Below are 21,239 nucleotides of genomic sequence, written 5' to 3'. Positions count from 1 at the left end.
GCCCTGAGCCTCCTCTTCTGTAGGCTGCACCCCCCCAGCTCCCTCAGCCTCTCCTCACAGGGCTGTGCTCCAGGCCCCTCCCCAGCCTTGCTGCCCTTCTCCAAACACCTTCCAGCACCCCAACATCTCTCCTGAATGGAGGAGCCCAGAACTGGACACAGCACTCAAGATGTGGCCTTCTTAACTCCTGGAAAGCTCAGCAATGCAGCTGGCTTCCTCCATCCCCTGCTCAAGAGCTAATAAAACAGAGGTCTTCAAACTGCACATTTCATACAAGCAGAAAGCAGCCATTGGAAGTTTAGGGCTCATACTGATCTCTGTGGGATCCTGCCTGTCCCCTTCGGGCACCTCTGACAGTCAGTTTGAAGCACATGTTCGTGTTGCTCCATCGTCTGGCTGCAGGAGAGCAGAGCAGCCTTTACTACCTGCAGTTAAAGTGGGACATCGCTGCTGCTTCTGCTCAAAACACCACTCCAGTGACTTCAGAGGGAGGTTTTTCCCATGGATCAGTCCTGGCTGCTGGATTAATCTAGGCAGATGGAATGGTTTGAAGAGCTTTCAAGGAGCCCAGACAGAAAAGAGGGAAGCAAGGGCTTTTTTCTAGCTCTAAGCTTCTCTATAAAGACAGTAGCTGGCTTCACATCCTTTCAGTGCTAATCTCAGCCCTGCACTGTACTACTGAGCTAACAGCAGAGCAGGGTGATGCTGCATCTCCAGAAACTCATGACAGGTTTCTTCCCTTCAGCATCTAACCAAAGAGTGAGAGTCCTCCTCTAACTGCCATTGTACCCAGGCCTGGGTTCAAACAGGCTCCAAGTCACAGCACATACCAAGCTGGCCTGGGAAGCAGCCTGCATGCTAGCTCTGGGCAGTGTTTTGCTGCCAGTGACTCCTCCAGCCCCGTTTTAGCAAGCCAAGTCCTTCCCCATGCCATCGTTTCCATGACTCAGCAGCTCCTGTGCCCCATGCGAGGTCTCTGCAAATCCTGCTGAGCGAGCCCTGCTCCTCCGTGAGTCAGCCACGAGCTGGGGCTGCTCCTTGCCTTGCTGATTAGTCCAAGGGGAGCTCTGAGCAGCACTGGGCTCTGCAGGCTGAGAGACACAGACCCCCAGCGTTCCCCACATGACATTCTCCCCCCTTCCCTCCCAGCCAGCTGACACTGCTACACTTACAGCAGGCTTCTGGGGCGATGTGAGGACAGCTGCCCTCGGCCAGGTCCCAGTGGGTGTGGAAAGGGCTGGATTCAGGCGGCACTGCTTTGGCCAAGGGCATCATTGCAGCCAGCACCAGGACAAGGCAGTAAACCCCAGGCTGGGCACGACTGCCTGGTGGCTGCCGAGGGGGAGGCAGAAAGGAGGCAGCCAAAGGCCCGGCTCTGGTCCAGAGGGATTCACTGAGGCACCTGGGGATGGGCTGGGGGAACATCGTCCTGCCGATGCCTTCCCTGCTCTCCCGAGCGAGCGGAGGGGACAGCAGCTCCGAGCCCCCGGCCCGGGCAGCTGCTGCCCTCTTCAGTCTGCCTGTAGCCACAGGTCAATCCAAAACAGTGCTTTCCACTCGTTCCCAAGGGCAGCGGCGGAACCCTCGGCCGCCAGGAGACAACGGGAACAGACACGGAGCGACATCTGCCGCAGGAAAGCCTGTCCCGGCGGCGGCGGCGGGCGCGGAGGAGGCTGCTCTGCCTCGGCGAGCGGCGGCAGCGGCTGCGGCGCGGCCCTCCGCCGGGCCCTGCCAGCACTCAACATGGCGCCGCCAGCCTCGGCCGCCAGGCTCCAGCACGGCCGCCGCAGCGCTCTGCCCTCAGTGCGCGGCTTCCGCTTCCTGCCCGCAGCCAAGATGGCGCCGGCGGCGGGGCAGGGCCGTGCGGGCAGCGGGCGCTGAAGCTGCTTCCGCCGCCGCCTCGCCAGCAGCGAACATGGCGGAGTCGGTGCTGGAAGTTGTGGGCAAGCTGCAGTCGCGGCTGGCGGGCAGCTCGGAGCCCAGGAAGGTGACGGTGCCGGCGGCGCGGTCGCGGCTCCCGCTCCGCGGCGGGGGCTGCGCGGCGGGGCGGGGGTCGGGAGGGCCCGCGGGAGGCACCGGGAGCGGGGCCGGGCCGGGGCCTGGCCTTCGCCTGCCATCCCCTCACCGAAGTTTCCTGCCCGGCCGCGCTCCGTGGGGCACAGCAGGCGGCCGGCGGCGGCGCGGAGGGGAGGCGCGGAGGGAGTTGTCCCCGGTGGAAGCTCTCGGTGCTGCTGCCGGCCGGGGCTGGGCTCGCACCCCCCCGCTGCCCAGCGGCGGATCGGCTGCGGCGTGCCGGGGCCCGTGTGCGGGGTCCCGCCGCGGTGCGGGTCGCGGGCAAGCGGGCAGCGGGAGAACTGGCCGGAGAGTCCCGCTCTGGTGACGTGTTCACGGCGGCAGAGCCGCGGCGCCCGGCGTGGGGTGGCGGAGGAGGCACAGACCTGCTGCGGGGCCGGGAGGGCCGGGACCTCGCCCAGGCTGCGGCCATCGCTGGAGAGTGGGAGTGAAAGGCAGAGCTGGGTGCCCCCCAGGCCCCGGGGAAGCTGCTCGGTGCCCTCTCGCCCATCCCCCGAGGGAAGGTGTCCGCTGCCAAAATGTGCTGCCCGCAGCAGCTGCTGTGCTGGAGCTGCTGTGCTGGAGCTGCTGTGCTGGAGCTGCTGTGCTGGAGCTGCTGTGCTGCTGCCCTGAGCTGCATTGCTGCCCGAAGCCGTGTGGTGACATTCGGCTGTGTCCCGCGGCTGACAGCAGCTCTCCTGCTGGGCACCAGGGCCCAGAGCTGCTGTTTTCAGATGAGATTTGGACTCGGGGTTGAGCCCAGCTGTGGGCCCAGCATGTGCTGTTGTCCCACTCTCTAGGATGTCGTACTGGGAGGGGGAGCTTCTGTCGTGACTGTTTCTGGGTGTTTGGCTCATGTCCCCCTCGTTTCAGGTGACAGGGGAGGCAGTGAGGGCTGTGCAGCCGCCCTGCACTCGGTTCATTGAGCTGTAGCTGAGGCAGACACCTGCAGAACCATTCACTTTCCAGGGCTGCCCGGGAAGAAGCATGGACACAGAAGTGCTCTGAAGCAGAGGCTCCTGCACCCAGCTCCAGCCTGGCTGGAGGAGATGTGATGCAAGGATCAGGTTCCTCTTCACACCCTCTCAGCTAAGACTAGAGGAGGGTTGAACTGGTGGAGCTCCAAATGGAGCTGAGGAATCCATTGCAGGGCTTCTTTGGGCTCTGTGGTGTAGGCAGCACTCACAAGACTTCAAATACTGACAGCACACTGAGCACAGAGTCAGTGCCCTGTTCCCTGGCCCCCATGGCCGCCTTGGGGCAGTGACTGCTCCTCTGTGTTCCTTGGGCACTATTTGCTGACTCTCTCCAGGCTCCCTGGGGTGTTGCCATTTCCTTTTCTCTCCATCCTCTGCAGTTTTGCAAGGGGAGGGAGAAGTGGTTAAGCATCCACAAACTCTAACCAGCAGGACAGTGGCCTGAAACCTTTCCCCTCCCCTGGCACAAAGCTTGGTGGCCTCCACTCTTTCTATTGTTGATACATTCTCAACTGTATCCTTGGAAGAGTTACGAGTTTCAAGGCTCGAATTTAGCTGCCCTGGTGGTGACTTGATAGATTGTATCTGCTGAGCTCCTTCCCATGTTGGAAACCACCTTGTGGCTCCTCTGCAGTAACTGTTTCCACTACAGTTCTGGAGCAGCTACAGCTCGATGCTGCCAGCAGGGCTAAACCAGGGCACCTCTGCGTGCTGCCCGCGCCTTACACTTGGAGTGCCTTGAGAAGAGGGTGGCCACCAGGTCAGGGGAGGTTCTTCTCCCTCTTTTCTCTGCCCTGGTGAGGCCACGTCTGGAATGTTCTGGGCTCCCCAGTTAAAGAGAAAGGGAACTACTGGAGAGAGTCCAGTGGAGGTTATGAAGGCGCCGAGGGGCCTGGAGCATCTCTCCAGGGAGCAAAAGCTGAGAGCCCTGGGGGTGTTAAGCCTGGAGGATCTGATCAGTGCTCAGCAAGATCTACAGGGCAGGGGGCAAGAGGCTGGAGCCAGCAGTGCCCAGCCTCAGCATGAGGGGCAATGGGAATAAACGAACCCAGAAGGCTCTCTGTGAACATGAGAAGAACATTCTGTGGTGTGAGGGTGGTGGAGCCCTGGAGCAGGCTGTCCAGAGAGGTTGTGGAGTCTTCTTCTCTGGGGAGATTCCAAACCTGCCTGGGCATCCTGCTTTGGGTGCCCCTGCTTTAACTTTCATTCCAGAGGTCCCTCTCAGCCCTCACTCTCCTGGGATTCCCATCTTAGGGTTTTGGGGTTCTTTTTGCCTTGGCTTTTGGATATTTGATCAGTAATGTATCAGATGAACATTTGCCCAGACTCATTGTACCACTCTGTACTGCCCTGCCCAGAGGTGTTCAAGTGTTAGTGTGGGGTGAAAACTGGGCTGTTGGCACAGACCTTTGAGTGAAATGTAATGGTTTGGAGACAGTCTCCTTTTTCCAGCAGGGAAGGTAAGAGGTCTGCTGCAGGAGTGGGGAAAGAGAGTGAGGCAAACGTGAAGGAGAGAGCTAGAAGAGGCCAGGCTGTTCTGAGGTAATTCGATCTCGGTGCTGGGGGTGCTGTGACAGTCTGCCTGACTTCTAGGAAAAGAAAACCACCCACCCGTGTCAAACAAAGCTTCACTGCAGCTGAGTGGAGCTTTCATGATTTACATTTTGTGGTGGATTGCCTGAAACTCTGCCCTGTGCTGGGGTGGTTTCGAAGAGCTTGCAGGTCTGTGCTTCAGTTGGCGTCTGGCAGGCAGCAGCTTTGTGCTCTCCATCTTCTGCCTGGTTGCTTTTTTTCTCAGAGGACTTGGGGGGTCACAGAGTGCTAGGGGTTGGAAGGGACCTCCAGAGATCCTCCAGTCCACTCCCCACACCAATGCAGGATCATCTAGGGCAGGTCACACAGGAACGCATCCAGAGGGGTCTTGAAATCCTTCAGAGAAGGAGACTCAGAGCTTGGTTGTTTCAGAGATGAGCTGCCAGATGTGGCTCTGCTTGACTGATTTCAGCTGCAGGCAGTGGAGTGTGCTCCATCAGCTTCTCTCCACAGGAAATACAACGTGGTACAAGCCCTGAAGCTGTGCAGCTCGTGCACTTGCCTCTGTGCTCTGCAGAACCTTGCAAGCAAAGTGAGGTTTTGCTGTGCTGTATGAACACAGCTCCTAAAGGTAGCCCTGCTCGACTACTGCCAGGCTGTGTGGCACTGGGGCAGCAGCACTGAGCAACATCACTAAGTTCTGAGTCTTAGATTGCTTTGATCACAGCAAGGAAGTCCTAAATATAATGGAGATGGGGCAGTGCTGTGCTTCTGCTCTAGCCTGAGGAGAGTCTTCTCTCTGAAAGTCACAGCACTCTTCAAACAGGTTAAAAGAACTTGGAAGGGAACCTCTAAACCTCTCTGAGCCTTGCACGATGCAAGTGGGGATGACTGGAGTAGCTTAGGCCAACTGTGCTAATTTAAGCATGAGCACAGTGCTTTAAAGAGATCTTCTGGATCAGGGACAGCCCTTTTGTATGGCATATAGCACAGCCCTGCTGACCCAGGCCTGGGCAGTATGGGGGCTATCATAATGGGAACGCTGACGAGGCTGCTGTGAGGCTGTAGCTGAGCTGTGGGAAATGATGTGAGGGGCAGCAGTGCTGCTGTCAGATGTGTGCTGCCATGGGCTGCAAGGCAAAACTTGGTGGGCATCTGGGTGAGGCTGAGGGGAGACCTCACTACTCTCTACAGCTACCTAAAAAGAGGTCGTGGTGAGGTGGGGATTGGTCTCTTCTGCCTAGTGTCAAATGATAGGATGAAAGAAAATGGCCTCAGGTTGCACCTGAGGAGGTTTAGGTTGGGTATGAGGAAAAACTGCTCTGCTGCAAGAGTGGTCAGGTTTTGGAATAGGCTGCCCAGGGAGGTGGTGGTGTCACCATGCCTGGGGGGGTTCAGAAATGTGTGGATGTGGCACATCAGGACATGGTTTAAAGGCCATGAATGGCTGCAAGGTCAATGGCTGCAACGGATGATCTTAGAGAGCTTTTCCAACCCAAATAATTCAATGATTCCATGATTAGAGATGTCCCAAATCACCTGGGTGGCAAAGGTCCAAGTGTGTCCCCTTCACCTGCAGCCTGTCCCTGGGATGCAGGCTGGAGAGGGCTCCTCTTCCCTCACTGACCCTTGGAGCAGCTGTGATGCTGACAGTGTGTGTGTGGAGGAAAACCTCTTCCAGTGTGTGAGGAAGGGAAGGGAGAAGAGTGGCTGTGGATCAGTCACCTTCATGGAGCTGAGGGGAGAGCACTCAGAGAGCGGAGGGTCTGCAGAGGAGATCTGCCTTCCCTCTGACACCTTTATGAGCATCTAGAAATCTTTCTTCCCTCAGTGTCTGGCTTGCAAAACTTCATGAAGGACTCTGGAATGATTTTTTCCCCCTTCTCTCAGCAAGTGATGTGTTTCTCAGCACCACCTTCAAGAGTCACAAGCTGCCAAGTCTGCTCTCCCTCTCACTGCACAGCAGAGCTGCGAGTGTCTGTTGCTGTGCTTCAGGCCAGAGCTCAGAGTGAAGGAAGCAGGAATATTTGAGTGTTCAGATTCTCAGGTGGGCCCTTGGAGGCAGAGAGGTGACAATTTCTTTACAGTTGGCCCTGGTGTTCAGCTCCTGGGGAGCTTAATTTGGAGCAGACAGCAGCTGTCTGCCACTTGGCTCTCTCTGCCAAGCTCTCGTGGAGTGTGGAATTTTGCTCCTTTCCGACCACAGTGCACGGTTCAGTGTGACAAGTCTGGACACTTTCCTTCTTGTCTCTGCAGCTGCTGAAAAGTCTGAAGAGGCTGGCTGAGCTGCCCATCACAGTTGACATCCTTGTGGTAAGAGCTGTGAAGTCTCTCACACTCCCATCCTAGCTGTCAAGCCCAGGGGAACTGCCTGCCCTGCTTTCCCTGTACCGAGGTGTGCTGCTTTGGCCACCTGCTCCAGCTTGGGGTCACAGGCATGATGTGATTCTAGAGGTTGCAGGCATGGGGAAAGAGCTTGTCAAGCAAAGGTGAAGCCACAGAGGGCAGTTTGTCACCCTGGGCTCTTCCAAAGGCTTAACACTTGGCTGGGGTATTGAGGTGGAGCAGGTCTTAATGCTAACTGAATCTGCATGAAACTAGGAAGTGCCAGTCCTTAAAATTATTGATGACTTCTGCCCTCAAGCTTACCAACAGTCATGGTCGATGCTGAGCTGGTTAATCAATGCAGTTCATTAAGTGTTTGAGGCAGAGTTTGGTCTTTGTTGGCTTGGGGAACTGCAATACCTTTGCTGTGAGGTGGTGGTGGAATCTTGCGTCTTACCTAGCAGCAAGAGCAGGTTGACCTCGCTCCTTTGAGCAGAGGGGAGGCTGCTGGCTGTTTTGCTGAGATGGGCTCATGTCTTGGCTCTCTCCTGAAGGAAACAGGTGTTGGGAAGACTGTGAACAGTTTAAGGAAGCATGAGCTCGTAGGAGACTTTGCCAAGAACCTGGTGGCAAGGTGGAAGAAGCTGGTGCCGGTGTCCCAGGAGGCAGACAGGTGAGTGAGCCTCCTCAGCTATCTCCAAGGATGAGCTTTGTTCTGGGTTTTGCAGTGGAGATTATCAACTTCTCTGGCCAAGGGAACAAAGGTGAAGGCTCTGGAAGAACTTGTAGCACAACTCTGCATGGCCTTTTGCCTGCTCTGGCCTAAGCCTCCTGCCTCTGCCAGCCACACGGGCGCTGGCGGCTGCAGGCTGGGCCAAAGCAGAGGCTGGGTCTCAACGATTTGCAGTCTGATGAAGAGATTAATTAGATGCCCCCAAAGTGCCCTTAATGAGGCAAGAGATGCAACCTGCTTGCTTCCCATTTTATGATGCTAAGCAGAGGAAGCTGTAGGCCCGAGTGAAGGAAGTGGCTTGCTTTGACAGCAGGCTTTGGTGTGCCAGAATCCTGCTCAGATGGAGAGCTGCTGCTCACAAGCAGGCTGCGGTCTGAGCTGTGTGGAGCCCGGCGAAGATCAGACCCTTTAGATGTGGGTGCTAAAGACTCATCAGCATTTCAATGCCTGTGTGTCCCTGCCTGGTGAACTCGGGGAAAGGTTTCCCTTAGGTTCCACTGAGGCAGGAATCTGTGGGCATGGAGATGTCTCTGTAAACCTCTGTCTCAGCTTCCAGGGAACTCTGACATCTGCAGTCCTGACGAAAATCCTTCAGTCCTGCACTGGAAAGGCACTTGCTGAATCCCTAAATACCATCTCTGGTGGTGCTTTTGCCACCAAACCATGACAGGCATCCTTAGTCTTTTGCAAGAGAGGTCCCCATCCGTGTGGGGAGTTTGAATCTTATTTACTTTGGTTTCTTAACCTTCCAGAAATAACCTGGACCCTGAAGAGCGTGACTATGAGAGGAGCAGCTCTAGCAAGAGACAGCAGGAGCCCCCCCACAGAGAGGATGAGGAACCCGACGAGGAGTATTCAGAACCCTTCCAGCCATCCTGCAGCCAGTCCTATAGCCCAGATCATAGGGAAAAGAAGTCCAAAAGGTGTCCTAAGCCTGAGAGAGCTCATGAGACTTATGGCTATGGCAGCCACGAGGGGAAGGGTTGGGGCAGATCTTCCCCAGTGCTCTCTTCAGATCAGGAGTACTCGGACTATGGGCAAGCTGTGTCACCTGAGCCAAGCGAGAGCCCTCAGGACATGTACACAGACCCTTATGGCTCCGAGGAGCAGGAAGAGCCCACAGTATTCCAGCAGAAAGCCAGTAAAGGCCACAGCTTTCAGGAGAAGCTGGGGGCAGGCCGGGAGAGGAACCCTGGTGAGTCATGTGAGAAAGGGAACGCGAATCGGAGCAAAGAGCACAAATCCTCTCACAAGAAGCAGCGACTCGATGGCAGGGGGGAGGACAGGACCTCTGCTTTCAGCCCAGAAAGACTGCACAAGGCCTCTTTCAAAGAGCAGCTCCGAGAAGCCCCCGTGGCAGGGGGCAGGAAGGAGAAGCAGAGGGTGTCAGATGGCATGAAAAAGGAGAAGAGCCGAGAAAGCAGCAGCTCCAAAAAGGAGAAGCTGCACTCGGAGGAGCCTGTGGAGAACCACATCAAGAAACAAAAGCATCGAGACTCGGAGAAAAGCAAATCTGAAAAGCCCAAGCTGGGCCTGGAAAGCTCAAACACAGAGAGGGAGAAAAGGAAAGCTGAGAGGGACTCATCAAATAGGATCAAAGAAAAGGGCAGTTCTGGAGGCCTAAAATCCACAGAGGGGAAGCGCAAAATCGCCGAGGTGGAGAAAAAAGCAGGCAGTGCTTCGAGTCTGGGGGAGGGGGAAGTGGAGGATGAGTTTGAGCAACCTACGATGTCCTTTGAGTCCTATCTCAGCTATGACCAGCCCCAGAAAAAGAAAAAGAAGGTGGTCAAAGCCTCTGTGCCAGCTGGAGAGAAAGAGCGAGGGCACAGCAAACAGAATGGATCCAAAGCCAGCACCAACAGCTCCAGCTCGAGTCGGAAAAGTCCAAGCCACAAGCGAACAAGTGAGAAGAAGGCAGAGAAGAAGCAACCAGAGCCTCCTAAACCAAAGAGGGTAAGGTCTGGAAGGATGTGAAAGTGGACAAAGAAGGTGGGAGCAGCTGCTCTTGGTCCTCTGCTCTCTGGGGCTTACTAGTTGTCCCTTCAGAAGTGCTGTGGTTGTGGTGCCTCACTCCTGGTTCCTGCTGGGAAGCATTGCATGTTCCATACACCCCACAGCCAGGGCTTTGTGCTCTTAGAGCAGAGCTCTGCTGGAAAGGGGGGGGAAGGGGAGGTGGGGGCAGAAATGCAATAGGTAAAACACTGCTGAGACGCTGGCACAGGTTGCCCAGGGTGGTTGTGAATGTGTCCTCCCTGGAGGTGTTCAAGCCCAGGTTGGATGAGGCCTTGAGCAACCTGGGCTGGTGGGAGGTGCCCCTGTCTGTGGCAGGGGGCTGGCACTGGATGAGCTTTGAGGCCACTTCCAACCCTTTCTGTGAAAACCTTGTGTGTCAGAGGAGTAAAAGGCAGCACCTTCAGCTACAGGCTGAAGTGAAAGTGAGCTGGACAGGCTCCACCTGCTGAACGTGCAGAGCACCTTGAGCTGCTAGTCAGCACAGGCCTCACTCTGACATGCAAGGAGACCATCTCCACCTTCTTGCAAGGTTCCCTTCTCTCTTTAAAGTCTTTCTGCTTCTCTCAAAGTGACCTTTTTGAACCTCACTGCTGCAGTATCACTCAGTCTGTTGGTGTCCAGAAGTGGTGTTAGTGTTCAGCTGATCCTGACTGATCAGAAGAAGACAGAACTTCTTTTGTGAGAGCCTGGAAAATGAGCACTGGTTTCCTGTCCATGCCCACTGCCATGTGAGTGCCAGGGCTTGGTATAGGAACAGGCACTGTTGTGTGGAAGAAAACCTTTCCTGCTTCATCCTTTTGCTCAAGTTTGAAGCAATTTGCTCTTCCCAAAGTGGGTTTATAAAACCTGCACAGCATTTCAGAACTCCACTTTGCCATTCCTTCATATCCAAGCTGTGGGTTCCCCTCAGTTTGAGGTTCCCCTCCCCTCCAGCACTGTGGAGGTATTTCTGCAGGAGGTGGGAAAGAGAAGAGATGGAGTTGGGTAAATGAGTGTCTGAGATCAAGGAAATCTTCCTGCAGCTTTCTGTTTGGTTTCTTCCCCTCCAGTTTGTTGCACTGTTAACCTGACTCTGTTCTGGCCAGAGCCCTTCAATGCTGAACAATCATAGACTCATGGAATGGTTTGGGTTGGAAGGGACCTCCAAAGGTCACTTGGACGATCCAGTCCACCCTCCCTGCACTCAGCAAGGACATCCTGCACTAGAGCAGCTTGCTCAGAGCCTTGTCCAGCCTCACCTTGGAGATCTCCAGGGAAGAGGCCTCAGCTACCTCCCTGGGCAACCTGCTGCAGTGTTCCAGCAGCCTCCTGCTGCAGAACTTGTTCCTCACATCCAGTCTCAATCTGCTCTCACTTCGAACCATTTCCTCTTGTCCTGTCTCTGCAGGCCTTTGCAAACAGTTTCCTCCCATCCTTCTTGTAGCTCCTTCAGGCACTGGAAGGCTGCTCTTAGGTCTTCCCCGAGCCTTCTCTTCTCCAGGCTGACCAAGCCCAGCTCCCTCAGCCTGTCCTAGTAGCAGAGGTGCTCCAGCCCCTGACCATTTTTGTGGCCTCCTCTGGACCCTCTCAATGAGGTCCATATCCTTCCTGTGTAAGAACTTTGTAGGTTAAAGATGTGTATGGATCTTACTGGAGAGAGCTGCAGTGATTCAGGTCCTGGATTTTGCCTCCTTTATATGGACAACCCATACAGAGCCACAGTGAAGGGGCAAAGGTGCAGCCTCCCCCTGAGGCTATTTCCTGCTGCAAGCTGATCACATCCAGAGCCTCATCCCAAGTAGCAACTGAAATGCAGCTCGGTGCTGGTTGTGCACTGGCAGGGTGAAACACCCTCCTGTGTTCACGGCTCACTTGCATGTGCTCTCCTTCCAGATACTTCTAGATGTGGTACCAACGTTGCCAGACATCCCACTGCCACCCATCCAGGCCAACTACCGCCCTCTCCCCTCAATCGAGTCCATTAGCTGCTCCCAGACGAAAAGGAAAGGTACAGTGGGCAGGAAAATGGGGCTGAAATGGGCTGCAGCCACTGTTTGTGGGAGGGAGTGGAGGCTGGCTGGGCTCAGGCCTTCCTGTTAGGGTCTGGTGTCCTCTGATGCCTGCAGCTTGGGCTTTGGGCAAAAAGTGGCTTTGATACCACATGCTGTAGCAGAAAGGAGGAAGATCCTCTGCTGACCCTTCCTGCAGCTCAGGCTTTGGATCCGCCCTTCCTGAACTGGGTCTCAGGTCATTTAGAGAAGACTTGGCCCCTGGGGGTGACTCGAATTTGTTTCTCAGGGTGGGTTTGTTCTCTTCTGCTCCCTTCTTACTGCAAGTCCTTCTGCCTGCAGCAGTGTCCTCGCCGGTGGAGGAGAGTGAAGCAGGTTTCACAGGCCGCCGCCTGAACTCCAAGATGCAGGTGTACTCGGGCTCCAAAACTGCCTACCTCCCAAAGATGATGTCCCTGTACCAGCAGTGCATCAGAGTCCTCAGTAACAACATTGACTGTAAGTGCAGCTCCTGTCTCCTTCCCCTCGCCTTCCGCTGCAGCTTTGTCCACTGCGTGTCAGGCTACGGAGGCCTTTCCCCTGAGGGAGGAGCAGGAGAAACCCTCTGTGCATTTTGCCTCTCTCCCAGCAATCTATGAAGTGGGTGGTGTCCCTTTCTCTGTGCTGGAGCCAGTGTTGGAGAGATGCACCCCAGAACAGCTCTACCGCATCGAGGAATGCAACCATGTGAGTGCCTGGGCCTGGGGAGGGGATGGGGACATGTGGAGGTGCAGCTCTGTCCTCAGCTGCAAGAGCAGAAGAGCAAAGCACAATGCTCTGTACAACAAGAAGTGGCTTCTGCCACCTGCATTTGCCAGCTGCCCATCTCTTCATCGAACCACAGAGTGGCAGGGGGTGGAAGGGACCTCCAAAGCCTGGATCCTGCCAGGAAGGGGTTTGAAAGTCTCCAGACGTTCAGTCACTCTCCATCAGTACCCCCAGCTCCTCAGCCTGTCAACCTGAAATGCTGAGGGCGAAGGGAGAGGGGTTCTCGAGAGGGGATGCCAGCTGACAGGTGGGTTCTCTTCAGGTGCTGATCGAGGACACAGACCAGCTGTGGCACAACCACTGCCTGCGAGACTTCAAGAACGAGAAGCCAGAGGAGTTCGAGTCCTGGCGGGAGATGTACCTGCGGCTGCACGACGCGCGGGAGCAGCGCCTGCTGATGCTGGCGCGCAACATCGGCTCTGCTCACGCCAACAAGCCCAAAGGTCTGCCTGCCTCCTCTGCCTCAACCCTCACAGAAGCCTCAGGGAGTGCTGCCCAGGGCATGTCTTGCTCTAGGGAAGGTCTTTTGGAGTGGTTGAACTTAGACCTAGTTCAGTTTAGGAGTCGTAGAATGGTTTAGGTTGGAAGAGATCTCAAGGAGCATCCAGTTCCGACCCCTCTGCCATAGGCAGGGACAGCTCCCACTAGGGACCTCAAAGCTTCTCCAGTTCCAACACTCCTGCTATAGGCAGGGACATCTCCCACTAGAACAGGCAGCTCCAGGCCTCATCCAGCCTGGCTTTGAACACCTCCAGGGAGGTTGTGGAGCACAGAAGCACCCAATGTGATCAAAGATCACATTGGGTGCTTCTGTGCTCCACAACCTCCCTGGGAAACCTGTGCCAGTGCCTCACCCCCCTCAACCTGTGCCAGTCTCTCACCACCCTCACTGCAAACAACTTCTTCCTAACATCCAGTTTTGACCTCCCCTCTGCCAATTCAAACCCACTCCTCCTGTCATTCCCAGACCTTGTCAATAGTCCCTCCCCAGCTTTCCTGTAGCTCCCTTCAGATACTGGAAGGCTACTATAAGGTCTCCTCAAAGCCTTCTCTTCTCCAGGCTGCAGAGCCCCAACTCTCCCAGCCTGTCCTCATAGCAGAGCTGCTGCAGCCCTCTGAGCATCTTCATGGCCCTTGGTTCTGTATGCCTGTGCTTGGCAGGTTCTTGAGTTCATCTGTAGTGGTGGTGTTAATGCAGAGTTGGCAGGGCAGGAAGAAGATGTAGGCTGTGGAGACATCTCCTGTTCTAGAGTGGCTTCTTCATGCTGGAGTTGAAGAACATCAGGGTGGGGGAAGCATTTTGGTGACTTAGTCTGATTTCTCACAGCCCAAGTCATTCAGACCTTAGGGAGGAGGCTATCACCTGAGCTTTGGGGTAGATGGACTGAGGAGAGGTGCTTGGAGCTTGCTGTGGTAAGACACTGAGGAGCCTCCTTTCCAGGAAGCTGGATCTAAGCAGTGTTTCCCTCTGGGCTGTCACAGGTAGAGTGGCCAAAATGGCTTTTGTGAACTCTGCAGCAAAGCCCCCTCGGGACGTACGGAGGAGACAAGAGAAGTTTGGAACTGGAGGACCTCTTCTGCCAGAGAAGACCAAGTGAGTGTTTCTCAGGTGTCTCCTGTTCAGGGCCTCTCTACCTGTGGGCTCCTGCCAGCTTCCCCCTGAAGCTCTTTGTTCTGACAAGACAGGTCACTGGGTCCAAGAGCTCCTTCTGCAGTGGAAGTTGTACCTGCATTAGGCTCTTTCCTGCTGGGAAGTGTGGAGGTCCCAGGTGGCATCAGCCATGCTGCTGTCAACAAATGGGGCTTGTGGCTGAAGGACTTTATCCATCCATGGTGACTCCTTCCCTGAAATCCATCCCCTCTCTCTTTCAGAATCAAGCCAGTCCTCTACACATCTAACAAAAGCCACCCTCGTGTGAGTGAGGAGCAGTCCTACGATGGGCCCAGCACCAGCAGTGCCCATTCTGCCCCATCTTCAGGTAGCACCTTCTCCCCCTACGACCCCAGGAAACCACCAGTGAAGAGTAAGTACAAACTGCAGAGCATCCACATGGTCCCCTTGAGCTCCTCCTCGACAAACATACAAATCTGCTGCTTTTGCTGAGGGAGGAATCCAGGCTGAGCAGGAGGGTTGATGTTGGTGCCCTCTCTCCCTGAGGAGAGGATGATCCAAGTCTGTTCAAACTCCTTGCACAAGCAAAGGCCTGGGGAAATATCCATCTCCCCTGCCTGCCCAGTGCCTGTCCCCATGCAGTGCAGGAGCCCTGCCTTTGGCCTCCTGCTGTGTCTGTCCACTCGAAACCACAGTGCAGCTGCCTTGGGAAGGAAGCTGGGAGAGGTCGAGCAGAGATCTGTGCTGCTGCAGAGCCGAGAGGGTGTGGGTTCTGCTCAGGCTGTCACCTGAAGACAGGAGAGGCCACAAAGGACACACACTGACCTTGCCTCTACTTTGGCAGGGCTGCAGCTTCGAGTTGCTCTCTGCCTGCTGGGGTTGCAGCTGTGGCTTTGCTTTCTCTCTTGCAGAAATTGCACCCATGATGGCAAAGACTATCAAAGCCTTCAAAAACCGCTTCTCTCGGAGATAAGCTTGCAGGGCAGACCTGGGACTTGCCTGCTTGCAGAGGAGTGGCACTGAAGGGAGAAGAAGGTACCCAAACAGCCCTTTCCTGTCGAACTCTTTGGAGGCTGCAGCTGCTGGGAGAAGCTTTGATCTGCACAAGATGACAGCACAGTATTTTAGCTTTTCATTCTGGTCCCTTTCTCAGTGTCAAGGCCTCCCCTCTTTTCTTTTGTTTTCCCCTGCCCCTAGCCCTGGGCATCCTGTTTCTGGCTTTGTCATCCATCAAAAGAAGGTGCACAGCACCTCCTGACACGAGAAAATGTGAAGCCTTGGCACCTGCTGAGAGTAGAAGATCCAGAGACTGTTTTACTATTTAACCTCTTATAAATTATGAAACGGTTTTAATTAATATTTTGCCCCTTTCCCCCCCCCCCCACACACTGCTTTTATTTATGTTGCTCCCAGAAATCTCCCTCTTCCCAATCCAGTACAAGGGTCAGCTTCTCTGTGTCTGTCTGAGGGGCCACTTGGTGTCACCTGAGTCTGGCTTTGTGATCGGCTGCCTGCTGGGCCCAAAGTCCCACCTGGACTCTCTGGGACAGGTAGGACTTGTGGCTCACCTGCTCCTTGATCCTTTGGCAAGTGCATCAAGTCCTGAGGCTTTGCTCCTGTGTCTGTCAATACAATTTTAGCCCTTGACCTTCTCTCTGCTGTCAATGTAGATCTTGTAGAGATGTGTTTTTGTCACGCAGGGATGCCAAGAGCCATTGGGGGAGTTTTTCTCTGCTGCTGTTGTCTTCTGCTGGCTACTGGGAAGAAAACTATGAGGGATTTGGGGAGAAATTTTACTGTGCACCAAGTCAGTTTTTATGTTTGTGGGTTTTCTGGAGCTAGGGGATTTTTGTCTGCCTCTGGAATTTTTAAATCTCAATGAAGGCACCAGGTTTTGCCTCTTTTAGTGGAAGGAATTAATACTTTTATCATGTTTTCTGTGTGGAATTGGGAAGGATTCTTTTCCAGTTGAGAAGCTGGTACTTAAATCCTCTCTCCTTCCTGTATGTTTTGCTCTGCTTTCTCTTTGGAAAAAGCAAAGATTTTAGTCTTTGTACCCAAAGCCACTCAGCTGGGGTTGGAGGTGAGTGAATTACAGAATGTGGTTGCGTTTTAATGCGTGCAGGCTACGTAGCAGGAGGCCAAAAGGCTCATTTGTGCTTGGTGTCAGAGGAACTGGTGGTCTGGAAGGAAAAGGTGTGATGGGACCCAGCAGATCGAGGGCCTGGTGGAAGTGTGCAGACATGCTCTGGAGCACAGCTCCTCTGGGCAGGTGGGGAGCCAGGAGGTGTGATTGCATGTGGACTTGCTGAGAGCACAGCAGGGAGCTGGACACGCTCAGTGTGAAGCCTTCTTGTGGTGACCATTTCTGCTTGTGGGTTACATCTGCCTCAAAAGCAAAGTTATCCAGAGATGGTGCAAGCTGAGGATGGAGCTGGTTAGACCTAGGTCCTGTGGCAAGGGAACTGACCTCTGTAAGAGCTGAGATCAGAAAGGGGAAGAGGTTCTCCTGTTCCATGCTGCATTTGCTGCCCTAGCACTCTGCTGTGCAGGTGGAGAAGGTGCTGGTAGTGGATGCTGGTGGTGGTAGTCCTTGAGAAGTTCTACTGCTGGCTGGCTGTGGCTGCCAGCCCCAACCTGGTGGAGTTGTCCATGCACTGACCAGGGAAAACCTTGCTGTGAAGAGTTCTCCCTGGAGGACTCTACAGAAATCCCTGCACCCTTCTGGTTTCTGTCAGTTTCTTTCTTTTTACCTCCTTTTTTTGCCCTTTCTTTCTTTCATACCACTCAGAACACTTGTCTCTCCTTTATTTGGTCCCCTCTTATTTTGAAGGTCTTGGAAAAACGTTCTCAGACTCTCCTGTGCTGTAAGTTTGTTACAGTCCCAGATGCTTCAGTGTTACCGTGCAGCATTTCAGTGTGTGTTGTGCTGTAAAATAATGGCTCCTTACTCTTGCATTTTTGCTGTATTTAATTTTGCTGTATTTTTAATTAGATAACAATATATTATCTTCTGCTGACCGTTGTGCTACCATTTATTTCTCCTCTGTACTTGGGGTAGGGACAGAGGGGAGGGAAGGGGGAGCCTAGCATTGTCTTCAGGTACCCAAAGGTGAGGCCTGAGAATGATCTCGGGCACTGCTGAACTGCCACTTCATGAATCCAACAGTGAGCTGCTGAGGTGTGGGTATTGCTGTTGCAGGGCTCTGAACCTTCCCTCTCAAGCAGCCTTTTTGCTCTAGGCTTTGCCAGCTGTGTCTGTATTTTACCTCTGCTGGGTCGCAGGAACATCTGATGCTGGGACCCTGGATTGACTTTGTGCTGTCCCACTGTACTGGGACCCATGCAAACTGCTCTCCCTTCTCTCCCCTTCCTTGTGCTCAGACACTACAGCTGGGCAGACTTGAAGAGGTAGGCACCAGCCCTCAGCTGGGAAGGCAGGAGGGCTGCTTCCACAAGACAAACTAAGCAAAGGTCACAGTGCTTGCTCTGTTCCCAGTCTCTCAGCGTCCGGGGGGGGTTAGAGTGGTGCAATTTTTCTGTGCTACACTACACACGAAGGAACTGAACAGAGCTGCCTCTTCCCCTTCTGCTGCCCTGCTGCTGGGGAGGAGTGTGGGCAGGAAAGGGAATGACTTTGACTTGCATTTGTATTTTGGTCCCCAACTGTGTATATACAATTTTCTATGTTCCTTTTTTTGTGGTAACTAAGAGGAATATTTTAATTAGATAAGTTATATGAAAAGAGGAAAATCATGTCTCAATAAAAGCCAAACACTGGACCCTGTCTGCTTGTGCTTTTCTGTCTCTGAGCAATAAATACACCGCTAGCAAAACTCGGTCTCTGGAACGCCGCAGAGGAACCCCACCGCCGGAGGTCGCTCCTGTTCCCCACTCCGCGCTGGAACAAGCCGCAGGTCTAAACCGCTACAGCATTTCCTGGCGCTGCTGGCAAGGAGCTTTACTTTCCCCCCAGGTGTTGGTGCAGCCTGGCCCTCCCCGGCAGATCCAGCCGAGGTCGAGTTCCGGTAGAGCCCACTCCCGGCACAAGCCGCTGCTTGCTGCTGCGCCTGCCGGGGGCCGAACACATGCGGCGCCGAGCGCCGCGGCGGGCGGGGTTCCGGCACTGCGCAGGCGCGGTGGGGGCGGTGGGCGGAGCAGAACGCCCGTGAGGGCGGGGCGGCGCTAGGGCGCAGGCGCAAGAGGAGCGGTGGGCGGGACACTGAGGGGGCGTAACCGCCATGAAGGCGGGGCGGTGGGCGGGACACTGTGGGGGCGTAACGGCCATGTGGGCGGGGCAGTGGGCGGGACACTGTGGGGGCGCAGGCGCCATGTGGGCGGGGCGGTGGGCGGGACACTGAGGGGGCGTGACGGCCATGTGGGCGGGGCGGCGGCGGCGCGCAGGCGCAGTGGGCGCGGCGGGCGGGGCGCAGTGTGACCATGGCGCACGGGCACGGCCACTGCAGCTGCTGCTGTGGGGGGGCGGCAGCGGGGTCCGGCGGGGACCAGGAGCGGGGGGCGGCCTGGGGGCTTTACCTGCGTATCGACCGGCAGCGGCTGCAGTGCCTCAATGAGCGCCGCGAAGGTAGCGGTGCGCTCGTCTTCCGCGCCTGGGAGGAGCGCAAAGACCGCACCCAGGTGGGGCTGGGCTGGGCCGCATAGGACCAGGGCCTGCAGCGGCGCCGCTGCCCGGGAGAACCAAGCGGGGGGGAGAGGGAATAGGGAATAGGGGGGGAAGCGAGAATTTGGGCCCCGCCTCCCGTGCCACAGCTGCATACCTGCGCGGCCGGGACCGGCCCTGAACTGCCTCTCTCTCTCTTTTCCCCTCAGTTCGTGGAAAGCGACGATGACGAGGAACTGCTGTTTAATATCCCGTGAGTTGGATCCCCCAGCCTCTGGCATAGTTTTGGCCTTAGCGCAGGGCTTGTGCCTCACCTTTGTGCGTTTGGGAGCTGAGGTCCCTGTCACGGGGGCCGATTTGGAGAGAACCGGCATGAAAATGCCACTTCGGTGTCTCTTGGCAGGTTCACGGGCAACGTGAAATTAAAAGGAGTAATTGTGGTGGGAGAGGATGATGAGACACACCCGGCAGAGATGAGGCTGTAAGTAAACTCAGCCCTGACTTTGAAGCCTAAAGGGATGGAGAGCGTCCAGGTAACCCAGCCCCCAGTGGGAGCAGAGGGAGCAGGCAGCATTGCTCTGCAGCAGCTTGGCTGTTCAGGGTCTCTGAGAGGGAAGGAAACTGTGACTTGGAGGAGGATTGACATGGCTATGTGCTGCCTTTTCCGGGCAGAAATGGGGCACTGGTTTTAATTAGCAGAGAATGTTTGGTGGAGACGTTGGCTGTGTGCTGTGGGGAACTAACCTCCTTCTGGCTCTGCACAAGGATCAAGATCTATCAATCCAGCATTGTCCTCTGTGCTGCACAGACGTGGATGTGAAGCACGGCTGGGGCTTGCTTTGCCCGTGGAAGCAGGAGGCACCTGAGCTGTGTTGGTCTGTCATCCCTCAGAGCAAAAGAGCTGGTGCTGAACTGGCTGGAGCTGTAATTATCTGGTACCCAGATTTCTGCCTGCAGAGCTGCTTCCCTGCTTTGCTTTCCACCCTGAGTTTCTTCCTGTGCCCAAGCACAATGAGATCTCCATCTCCCCAGCCTTGCTGCTCACTCTTCCTTGTTATTTCTCCAGGCTGTTTGGTGCTCTGGAGTGTGAGGATGCTTTGTGGTGGTGTCAGTATCTTCTCCTTCAGAAGATAAAGCAAATCCAGTCTCTTACTGTGGATAGTGCTGATGGATGGGGAGGAAACCAATTAGCTGAGCTGTGTGTTAGTAACTTCCTGCTTGCCCTCCCTCTCTTCCCAGGTTCAAAAACATTCCTCACATGTCCTTTGATGACACAGGCAGAGAACCAGACCAGATGTTCAGCCTGAACCGGGATCCAACGGGGGAGCTGGAGTATCCCACCAAGTAGGAAGTGGGCGCAGGCCCCTGGGGGTGTGGGGCTGCTGCTGCTGTGCTCTCTCCAGCCTGCTGCTGGGACACCTGATTTGGGAAAGCATTAGCAGAAGACAGTTCCTTCGCTTCTGTTTTAAAGCCACACATAGAACCTGCCTCCCTGGGCTCCAACCTGTCCTTTTCAGAGCTCCCCAGAGCCAGATGTATACTTGTGACTGGGTTTTTTTGGGGAGCAGACTCATCCCAGTGTCCTTTCTCCTGCTCCTGGCACATGACAGCTTGTTGCTGGGCTGCTCACCACAGACATGAGGGGAGCTGCTCCTCCTGCACCCTGCAGGGGTTTGATCCCAAGTCTGACTTGGATCAGGGTAGGAGGTGTGGAGGTGTCAGCTCTGCTCTCAAGGTGTGTTTGTCTCCTTTCAGGATTGCCAGGTTCTCCAATGTTTACCACCTCTCCATCCACTTTTCAAAGAACTTTGGAGCAGAAACAACAAAGATTTTTTACATAGGCCTGAAGGGAGAGTGGACAGAGGTAGGTGGGAGCAGAGATGAGTTGGGACTGCGCCAGCAGGGTAAAAAAGGGCTTTAAATGGTGGCTCAAGTTGAGCTTTAGCAGTGAGGAAGTGAGGGGAGTGCGTGGGGGAGGTTTCTGTAATGAAAAGTCTGCAAGATGGGAACTTGCTCAGGTTTTGCCAGTCCGGTGTTTCAGGAGGGACTTGAATTCTGCTCTCCTCTGGTCTAATTCGTTCAATCCTCACTCAGGCTCACCGCCACGAAGTCACCATCTGCAATTACGAGGCCTCAGCAAACCCTGCTGATCACAAGTTGGAACAGATCACCCCCCAGACTCACTTCATCTCCTAAGAGTGCGGCAGGGCAGCTCCCGGGGGCAGTGGAGTCCAAGTGCACAGACACGAGGGGCTGACTCAGGCAGAAATGGCTTCCTGAAGCTGCAGCACTGCCTCAGCTTGACGGATGGGTCCTTGCCTTGGAAGGCAGAGCGCCGCCTGGGCCGCGCCCGCAGAAGGTGGCCGCTGAGGGCCGGGTGCTGCGGCAGGCAGCAGTGCCCCTGTGAGGGCAGAGGCGGGCGGGGGCAGCGCTCTGCTCCCCTCCGCTCCGCTCCGCTGAGCGCCAATAAAGCACAGGCTGCGGCGCCGAGCTGCGGCCGTGGCCTGCTCACCGCATCCCTCCCTGACTGTGGGTGGCGGCGGCGGGGACGGCTCCGGGCCCAGGCTGGCAGCGGCCG

General features: G+C 55.4%; 2 protein-coding genes across 3 annotated transcripts; both read left to right on the top strand.

The window, feature by feature from the left end:
• Positions 1–1,821: 1,821 nt before the first annotated feature.
• ELOA (elongin A) lies at positions 1,822–17,822 on the top strand. 2 transcript variants are annotated; one of them, XM_064172567.1, is made up of 11 exons: positions 1,822–1,987; positions 6,819–6,875; positions 7,442–7,560; positions 8,373–9,573; positions 11,506–11,620; positions 11,967–12,119; positions 12,250–12,347; positions 12,691–12,871; positions 13,911–14,022; positions 14,301–14,452; positions 14,952–17,822. In XM_064172567.1, the coding sequence occupies exons 1-11, from the start codon at positions 1,916–1,918 to the stop codon at positions 15,011–15,013; spliced, it is 2,322 nt and encodes a 773-aa protein (XP_064028637.1). In that variant the 5' UTR covers positions 1,822–1,915; the 3' UTR covers positions 15,014–17,822. The 2 variants fall into 2 exon arrangements, with proteins under 2 accessions (XP_064028637.1, XP_064028636.1); XM_064172566.1 differs by having other exon boundaries at positions 11,964–12,119.
• A 658-nt stretch (positions 17,823–18,480) lies between these two features.
• Positions 18,481–21,177, top strand: PITHD1 (PITH domain containing 1). Its single transcript, XM_064172446.1, has 6 exons — positions 18,481–18,678; positions 18,871–18,914; positions 19,065–19,142; positions 19,901–20,005; positions 20,417–20,525; positions 20,756–21,177. The coding sequence occupies exons 1-6, from the start codon at positions 18,481–18,483 to the stop codon at positions 20,855–20,857; spliced, it is 636 nt and encodes a 211-aa protein (XP_064028516.1). The 3' UTR covers positions 20,858–21,177.
• The last annotated feature ends 62 nt before the right edge of the window (positions 21,178–21,239 follow it).

Source organism: Pogoniulus pusillus, chromosome 37 (assembly GCF_015220805.1).
Source record: "Pogoniulus pusillus isolate bPogPus1 chromosome 37, bPogPus1.pri, whole genome shotgun sequence".
Classification (NCBI taxonomy): domain Eukaryota; kingdom Metazoa; phylum Chordata; class Aves; order Piciformes; family Lybiidae; genus Pogoniulus; species Pogoniulus pusillus.
The sequence above is the reverse complement of the archived record's forward strand: the minus strand, read 5'-3'. Positions and strand labels throughout refer to the sequence as shown.

Excerpts from the sequence above, each read along its gene's own strand:
- PITHD1 (XM_064172446.1), top strand. The coding sequence starts at position 18,481 with ATGGCGCACGGGCACGGCCACTGCAGCTGCTGCTGTGGGGGGGCGGCA. Across the intron at positions 20,006-20,416 it reads GAGCTGGAGTATCCCACCAA|GATTGCCAGGTTCTCCAATG; the intron begins GTAGGAAGTGGG and ends GTCTCCTTTCAG. Across the intron at positions 20,526-20,755 it reads TGAAGGGAGAGTGGACAGAG|GCTCACCGCCACGAAGTCAC; the intron begins GTAGGTGGGAGC and ends ATCCTCACTCAG.
- ELOA (XM_064172566.1), top strand. The coding sequence starts at position 1,916 with ATGGCGGAGTCGGTGCTGGAAGTTGTGGGCAAGCTGCAGTCGCGGCTG. Across the intron at positions 7,561-8,372 it reads GTGTCCCAGGAGGCAGACAG|AAATAACCTGGACCCTGAAG; the intron begins GTGAGTGAGCCT and ends TTAACCTTCCAG. Across the intron at positions 11,621-11,963 it reads CTCCCAGACGAAAAGGAAAG|CAGTGTCCTCGCCGGTGGAG; the intron begins GTACAGTGGGCA and ends TTCTGCCTGCAG.